Source organism: Pristis pectinata, chromosome 19 (genome assembly GCF_009764475.1).
Source record: "Pristis pectinata isolate sPriPec2 chromosome 19, sPriPec2.1.pri, whole genome shotgun sequence".
NCBI classification, from domain to species: Eukaryota; Metazoa; Chordata; class Chondrichthyes; order Rhinopristiformes; family Pristidae; genus Pristis; species Pristis pectinata.
In genome coordinates, this window is record NC_067423.1 from 31,299,741 (window position 1) to 31,308,274 (window position 8,534).

Genomic DNA, 8,534 nt, shown 5'->3' on the forward strand with positions numbered 1-8,534 from the left:
TGCTGTTCTTCTGGTGAAGGTAGTCCCACACTGATATTGTGTAGGGAGTAGGATTTACACCCACTGAAGGTGAAGGAACAGCAGTATAGTCCCAGTTAGGATGATGTGTGTTTAAGAGGAGAACATGCATGCAGCAGTGATCCCATGTGCCTGTTGCTCTTATCCTTCTTGGTGACAGAGGATGTGAGTTTCTCAAGTGCTACTAGATTGTATAGGTCAATAGCTATATGCATTCTACAGATGGCACACATTGCATTCATGTTGTGATGTTGATGGAGTGAATCAATCTTAAGGGTGGTACAAATGCCAATCAAGCAAGCTGCTTTGTTTTGAATGGGATCAAACTTGTTAAATGTTGTTGTAGCTGTAGTTATCCAGGCAAATGGAGAATATTCCAACACATTTTCTAATTATGCCTTGAAGATGGTGGAAAGTTTTTGATGTCAGGAGGTGAGCCATTCACCATAGGCTACCCAAGTCTCTGACAGGCTCTTGTAGGCACAAAATTTATAGTGGTTGGTCTAGTTGAGTATCTTGTTAATGGTAACCCTGTTTTCTCCATGGATAATGATGGTGAGGGACTTGATCATAGTAATGGCATTAAATTGCAGAGTTAGTGGTTAGGATCTTTCTTCTTTCAATGATCATTGTCTGATACTTTTGTTGTGTATATGTTACTTGCCATTTGTAAGCACATACCTAAATATTGTCTAGGTCTTGCTGCAGGCAGGACAGCTTCTTTTTCTGAGAAATTGCAAGTAGTGTTGAACATAGTGAAATTATCAGCAAACATTTCCACTGGAAGTAAAGTCTTGATGAAGCAGCTGAAGATGATAGTGGGTCTGGTTGCTCCACTAGCTGAAATGATTGACCTCCAACGAACCAAACCATCTTCCATTTTGTGAGGTCTGACTCCAATCATTGATGCCATTTGATTTCAGTTTTACCTGGACTTCTTAATGTCATTCTTAGTCATTCTTCAGTGTCAAGAAGAATCACTCTAACCTCACCACTGAAATTCAACTCTTTGTTTTTTCCCACATTTGGAATAAGACTGTAATGATATTTGGTATCAAGGGATCCTGACAAAACCCAAACCGAGCATCAGTGAACTGGTTACTGATGCACAAATGCCACTTGATAGCATTGTCATCAACAGCTTCCATCACTTGAGTCAACCAACTGGACAATTATTAGCTGGATCAGCGGTAGAATAGATGTTGTTCTATGTTGGGTTTGCCATGCTTGAGCAGCAGTGTAACTTAAATTTTGGTCCAATCAGTGATATAAGATCTTATGGTTCAGAATTTAGTCATACTATCTGGGCAAACAACCAGATAAGGTGTCACAGAGTTGTTTTAGGAGTTTGCAAAATTTCGGAACACAGTTTCGTGATCAGAAGCAACTGGATTTCAGATAAATGTAAGCATCCTAACTATTTATTGTACTTTAATTTTCTCAGACTTAAACCCCTGAGTTCACCTTTGGCTTGTCCAGGATGAAAGATATACTATCATACCAGCTATATGCCAGCCTGCTGTGTTGAGGAGATAGATACATTTTGTTGTTAATTATTTATTCTAGGAGAAATGTAAAACACAAATTGGCATAAAAGTGAAACTGTATATAAAAAAAGCACCATACTTACTTGTTCTCACAGTAATCATCATATTGCTGAGCACAAGGCTTGTAGACAAAATTTTCATCACATTTCATTTCTACAAAAAATTGGAGAGTTAGTTCTAAAATATGTAAGAATAGAGTCATAAAGCACAGAAGAGGTCTCTTCTGCCCACTGAGTCCGCACTGACCATCAAACACCCATTTTTACTAATCATACACTTTCATTTTTATTCATCCCACATTCCCATCAATTTTCCCAAATTCCACCATTGACCTACACCATAGATGCAATTTACAGTAGCCAATTAATTTACCAACCTGCACATCTTTGGGATCTGGGAGGAAAACAGAGTACCCAGAAACAACTAGAACATGCTGGAGGACATGCACTTGAATCTAGCATTTTTCTCTCCCCCAGACTCAATGTTGTGTACAGGGGTGGCTCCTCATTTGAATGGGACAACTAACAAGGGAAAAGATGAGTAATACTAAGTGCCTCTCTTATGTTAATTAGACCAGCGCTTTTAATTAATAAGTTTAATTTTTTTACACTTTGATTGCTAAGATATACTTCAACCATTTTCAAATGTCTCTGGTTATCAGTGGTTTGAGTCAGGGCCTCGTGTCAATGCCCGAGGCCTTGACACTGGTTGTGGACCTCTCCACTTTACGGGGTGGCTGTAACAGTGCTGTGTCCTGGGAAAACATGCAGCCACAGAAGGTAAATTCAATCCTGCAATTCATTAGGAGTGGGCACTCATGGGGCGTGTCACCTTGGGTGTAGTTCAGCCCATTAATTTCAGTTTCCCTGACTTTCTTCCTACCATGGTAACCTGATTAATTTTAATGAGTTGAAGGCTTGAAAGTGATCATTTCCAACTCTGAATATTTTAATATCCCAGGAAAGATGCTGGAGACTTCCTGATGTTTGAACAATCTGGCTATCAATTACACATAAATCGAAATTATAGCACTGTTGTTTCGGTCAGAATTATTCTTCTCACCAAAACTAATAATCTTGGATTGTGGTTTTGGACTGAAATCATCTTCTACTGTTTCTTATATACTATGATTATATTTAAATATTATAACTTTTAAAACATCTACTTTATATTGGTTATTATTGCATTGTACACTATTACAATCCTAATTTCCCTTTCCAAAGGGAGGGATGTTAAATGGCCTGCTGAGTTGCAAACACTCCTCTTACAGAGAGTTGCCTGTCTGCCTTTTCTCACTAGGCTCCCACTGGCCAGAAAGGTGAGGAGTGCAGGCCCCAGGCCCCAGCCCCCACCAGCTTCTCCTGCCCTGACACTCCAGCCATATTGTATCCACAAGATCTTCCCTGTAACTTACCTGCTTGTCTGCAAGCTTTCTTTTGCTCCCAATCCGTATCCTCTGGCCACCAGTACTTTCCTCAGCTGCTGGGCAGCTGCCACTTAATGCTAATTTAGGGCAGAAACTTGGCTGCACACTGATGAGGCCATGGAATTAAAATACGCCAGGTTGGAAGTCTGGGGCAGCAGCATGCTGCTTTCTCCTCCCTACCCAAACTCGTGGGGTTAAAGTTAGCCCTGCTGTCTGTGCATTTTAAAAAATGACTGTAGGTTGCATCAAAATTATAAAACAAATTAAATTAAAATGTTTATATGAACTCTGTCATAAAGTAAGGTTTGCCAATTTATTAGATTACTTACTACATTCATCGACAGTGGATCTCCAGTCGACACATGTGTCTTTGCTACAATGTTCAGCAGCAGATTCTATGGTGGAACAGGTGAGCTTTGTAGAATTTTTTAGACAATTGTCCTTTACACAACTTTCATAATAAGGCTTAAGCTGATCCTTTGTGCAGTTTTCAAATGGTCTGTATGGCAGGCAAAAACACAAATAGCTCTAAAGAAGTCTCTTTATCTTTTCAAACACAGATTTCAAACAATACATTTGATAAGTTATAAGCATCATTCATGTAGAACTAAAACAGGACTTACTCCATTACTTCTATTGACATATAAAAATATATTCTAACTTCTTCATGATGAAAATAGTCATGGAGTGAAAACCATCTCTATATTTTAGGTAATGGTGAAGAATTTGCAGGAGCAGCAGGTTGCCTGCACTTGCCATTAACTGCTGAACAAAGATTGACCTTGCCTTGCATAGTTCCCTCATGGGCACCTTGAGGTGCAGAACTAGGTCCATCTCATCACAATGAGTTCTATCCCAACAATGGGGATCTTGTGATGAAACTGAAAAAGTATTTCATCCACAAGGACATGGAAGAGATCTCTGACAGCCAGATTAGTCGTACCCTCTGGTTAAGCTGGTCGTTAAGGCCACCTATCCTGAAAGGGGCTCACAAACATTGAAAAATATCCAAAGTGATAGACAACTATTCAAACGACAAAAAATTGTACAATAAAAGACCCCAAAAATACTTGAAAACATTTGAACGTATTTAAACATAAATCAATAAAAAAATCAAAATTCACATACATCAGTCATTTCTAGTCTTTTCTTGCTACTGAAAGTGGCAAAATATTAGCACAGATTCCCCACTTTGAGTCATAGGGAATTGCTGCAATATGAGGTTTACTATACGAGTGAAATTGTAACAACAGTGGCAGACTGCTGACAGAAACCAAAGCCCTCCATGATCACAGGCCAGTCCTAGAGATGCTCATAGTTATACAGGTAAATAGTATTTTTTTTAAATCAACCGACTTACCAAGTTAAATCCGTATCTTAATAAATATCTTACCGATGGACATGCAGTTGCAAATTAGTAAATTTCCCATGAATCCTCCATTGTGCCTTTTTTAAAAAAAGAAACACAATGAGGGATTCATGGGAAATTTACTAATTTTAAAAAAGGCTTTTCAGCAATTCTGTGATTTTTTTTCACATGTTGCTCAAATGGCACCAAAACTACATCCATCAAATATGGAGTGCACCATATATGCATGAATAATTTCTAGGCAAATGTGCCACGCCAGATGAACTGGCTAGTTTCAATCTAAGGATCTGGAGTGGGTGATGGAAAATCTGAATATTCTGGATTTTGATCCATTATTCAGACAGTGGAATTCTCACCCTAGCTTGCCAGGACACACTTCCCTAGAAAATGGAGTTCACCCTTATCTTCGTGCAATAAGGGAAGACAAACAACCCAGCAAGATGGAATTTAGTTGGAAGAATAACCCAGTTGCACAATCTGTTGGTTGTAAACAGTGTAAGAAATGGATTGTGTTTTGTGCCAACAGCAATGGAAGAGATGGTAATAGATGAGGTGGCATAGATTCTTAACCTAAGCCATGGCCATCTTAATTTCTATGCAGTCCTATAATACTTACAGATCTTATATTGCATCACATAATGAATTTATTTTGAAGTTCAGCTGCTGTTAAGAAGGCAAATATACTGGCTATTTTATTTTCAGCAAAGTTCAAAAAAATGAATGGAATGTTCTTCAAGGGGAAAATAATTAGTATGATCAATAGTTATTGTGAGATTTGAAATCAATCTCTGGGATAAAGACCAATAATTACATCAAACACATAAGCCTTCAATATGTCCATTTAACTGCATGGCAGTGAGTCTGCTTCAGTTGGGACTACCGGTTGGAGTAAGCACAGTTTAAGTTACTGTTTGGAAAATCATGAATTATGGACCCCAAGACTTCGTCATGGCCTTCCTCAAAATGCCACTCCCCAATGAAAGCACATGTGCATATGTTTTACCACACACACACACACACACATTTTGAAACTTTGAAAGATATTAAAATGTAAAGGCTTACATACTTTTGTAGGATAGTGTCACACAAAGAATTGTTGGGAATGCAAGGAGTGGGAGTGGGTTCCACAATGCATGCCTTTTTTGGAGGAGGTGAATCACAATATGGCTTATTGTGGTCATCATACTTCCAATCTAATGCTGTTATGGGACAGCAGTCAGGACGCTCTATTGTCCCACTTGGTCTCATGCAGTCATCATCAGGAATATCTGTACAGGTGCCTAAAAGAAAAATAAACATTCCTTGCAACTGCTGTGGGGCAAACATCAAAACATCAACACCTTTAGTTTCTGATTAAAACAGAAAAGTAACAAACAAGATAATATGAAATTGTAAAATCACATACCACACTGTCCCTGGGTATTATTCAAGAAGAATTTTTCTGGCACTCTTATCTTAAAATTAGACCAGTCAGCAATGATTGTTGTTTTAATATTAGTGAGGTAAATATTTACACTTCCACTGGGCAGTTTAGTTATCTTTATTCCATCTCTTGTGTGGGGAATTCTTTGTTGAATTCTGTTGATCGTTAACTGTAAGATTAGAAAACTGAGTTTTACTTAAACCGTCAATACTTCACAGCAACAACTGCCTAATCATTGTTGGAAGTTACTGTGATTTGGTTAACCATGAGGTGTTTCTCTCTATTCATTAAATCAATGAAAGAAATATACATTGCCTTAAAGGAATCTATTTAAATAAGTTCATTGCTCTCTCATACCCACTCCAAAGGCACCAAATTCAGATGCAGTTTTATTGGTGCCAACAACCTTCTACTACAAATATTAGAATATTTGTATTGGGCAATAATACCATAAAAAAGACAGAATACTTACCAGATTGCCATGAGAGGTTGTAATCGTGATAATATCATTTTTGTAAAAAATGACTAACCCCTTTGAACATGAATTAGGTGCAGATGAAAAGCAGTTGTAATTGTCTACTAGAACACGCAAGTTGTATTTTGGATTCTGTTCTTCCATAAGCACGTATGTGCAATTCTTGTAAAAATCATAAGACAGCCGATTGAAAGTGATATAATGTGGGTCACCGTACACCTCACATTCACCTAAAAAAAGTAAGCACAATACGGTTTGCATGTTCTTATGAGGAGGCAAACAAAACAAAGAATGTTAATGTATTAATAATTCATTATAATATCAGTAATTAGAAAAAAATGATACTCACATCCACATTCCCAACCTTGGCAGCCACATTCATTTATTATTTCAATGGGCTTTAAATTGTTGGCACATGTAAGCTTTTCACTTCTACATTCTTTTACAACTACAGTTGTTCCGTTGTCACATCGTTTAATAGAACAGTCTTCAGTCCATGTCCCAGTACACTAGAATTATAGTTAATTAGATTTGTAAATAAGTGGATTGCTTGAACTATATGCATTCAGCACATGCTAATTCAATGCAACAATGATTCAGAACTTAACTAACAAGAGTGAAGACCTTCATTGATTTCAAAGTCCAAATTTTACATTGATTTTGGCTTCTGGGTTTTTCACGTACTGCATATAAATCAAGAACGTTGTGACAATATGGTAATAACAGCAATACTAGTACTGTGCACAAATATGGGCCAGAAGTAGTCGCACACAACTAAATAACATCTAACTGAACATACCATAGAACCATAGAACAGTACAGCACAATACAGGCCCTTTGGCCGACACTGTTGTGCCGACCTTTAAACCTCGCCTAAGACTATCTAACCCCTTCCTCCCACATATCCCTCTATCTCATTATTGAATTAAATCCAATACCTTGGCTGTATAGTATGTAAGGCTATCAGTTGCAAGCCACTGGATTGGCCCTACTCCTGTGTGCACAGGATTTGCCACATAGTTCATGTTGTCATATGTTACCTGCTTTACGTCTCGTGAACTTCCAAGGTGTTACAGCTAGGTCCAGCAGAAACATAAAGGAATCGTATCAGAAGCACTCACAAAGTATACTTCAGCAAATGTGCATCAGATAGAAACGGTTCAGAGGAAAACGAGTAGAAAATGAGGAGCAAGCACCTAGGAAAGCATAGGAAAGGTTCAGCTTGTGCTGGTGGCAGCTAGTACGCAGGAACAACAGAAAAGTAGTTAGAACCGTCTGTGCAATCTGACTGCTTTTTGAAATATTGCTGGCACTAGGAACTGATTCAAGAAAATGCTGTGAATAAATATTTTCACTGAGTAGGAGGATTATTGATTCCCTGAGGGAATATGTACAATGGCCAAAATTAGTTAATGATTCAAAAGCGACAGCTTCCTTTCAAATATCTTTGCATTCACGTCTATAATAACACATTTTAGAGCAAAAACTCACCTTTTGTTCTTTATTTACATTGCACAGACATGGGGTCGGTGGGGCGGTTGTTGAGCTGGTTGGACCAGTTGTTGTTGGGGTAATTGTCGAAGTTGTACTTGTTGAGCTGGTTGTTGGAGTTGTGGTTGTGGGAGTATTGGTTGAGGTAGTTGAGCTGGTTGTTGTGATGATTGTTTGGGTTGTAATTGTTGGCGATGTTGTTGAAACAGTTGTTGAGCTGGTTGGAGTTGTGACTGTGGGGGAAATTGACGGTGTTGTTGAAACAGCTGACCTGGTTGTTGGGGTGATTGTTGAGGAGCTGGTTGATGTTGTGGTTGTTGGGGTGATTGTTGAGCTTGTTGTGGTTATTGGGGTGATTGTGGATGTTGTTGAGCTGGTGGTTGTTGAGCTAGTTGTTGTGGTTGGAGTGATTGTTGAGGTTGTTGAGCTGGTAGTTGTTGGGGTGATTGTTGAGCTTGTGGTTGTTGGGGTTATTGTGGAGGTTGTTGAGCTGGTTGATGTTGGGGTGATTGTTGAGCTTGTTGTGGTTGTGGGGGTGAATGTGGAGGTTGTTGAGCTGGTTGTTGTTGGGGTGATTGTGGAGGTTGTTGAGCTGGTTGTTGTTGGGGTGATTGTGGAGGTTGTTGAGCTGGTTGTTGTTGGGGTGATTGTGGAGGTTGTTGAGCTGGTTGTTGTTGGGGTGATTGTGGAGGTTGTTGAGCTGGTTGTTGTTGGGGTGATTGTGGAGGTTGTTGAGCTGGTTGTTGTTGGGGTGATTGTGGAGATCGTTGAGCTGGTTGTTGTTG

General features: G+C 38.9%; 1 protein-coding gene across 1 annotated transcript in view; it reads right to left on the reverse strand.

Annotated features, from left to right (window-relative positions):
• Positions 1 to 7,283, reverse strand: part of LOC127580570 (intestinal mucin-like protein) — a 28,992-nt gene extending 21,709 nt beyond the window's left edge. Inside the window, exons 1-7 of the mRNA XM_052034155.1 lie at positions 7,197 to 7,283; positions 6,608 to 6,767; positions 6,256 to 6,488; positions 5,766 to 5,952; positions 5,427 to 5,640; positions 3,321 to 3,490; positions 1,649 to 1,718 (exon numbers count right to left, since the gene is read on the reverse strand). Of these exons, the coding sequence (XP_051890115.1) occupies positions 1,649 to 1,718; positions 3,321 to 3,490; positions 5,427 to 5,640; positions 5,766 to 5,952; positions 6,256 to 6,488; positions 6,608 to 6,767; positions 7,197 to 7,283 (1,121 nt within the window). The remainder of the gene's footprint in view (positions 1 to 1,648; positions 1,719 to 3,320; positions 3,491 to 5,426; positions 5,641 to 5,765; positions 5,953 to 6,255; positions 6,489 to 6,607; positions 6,768 to 7,196) is intronic.
• Positions 7,284 to 8,534: the final 1,251 nt, after the last annotated feature.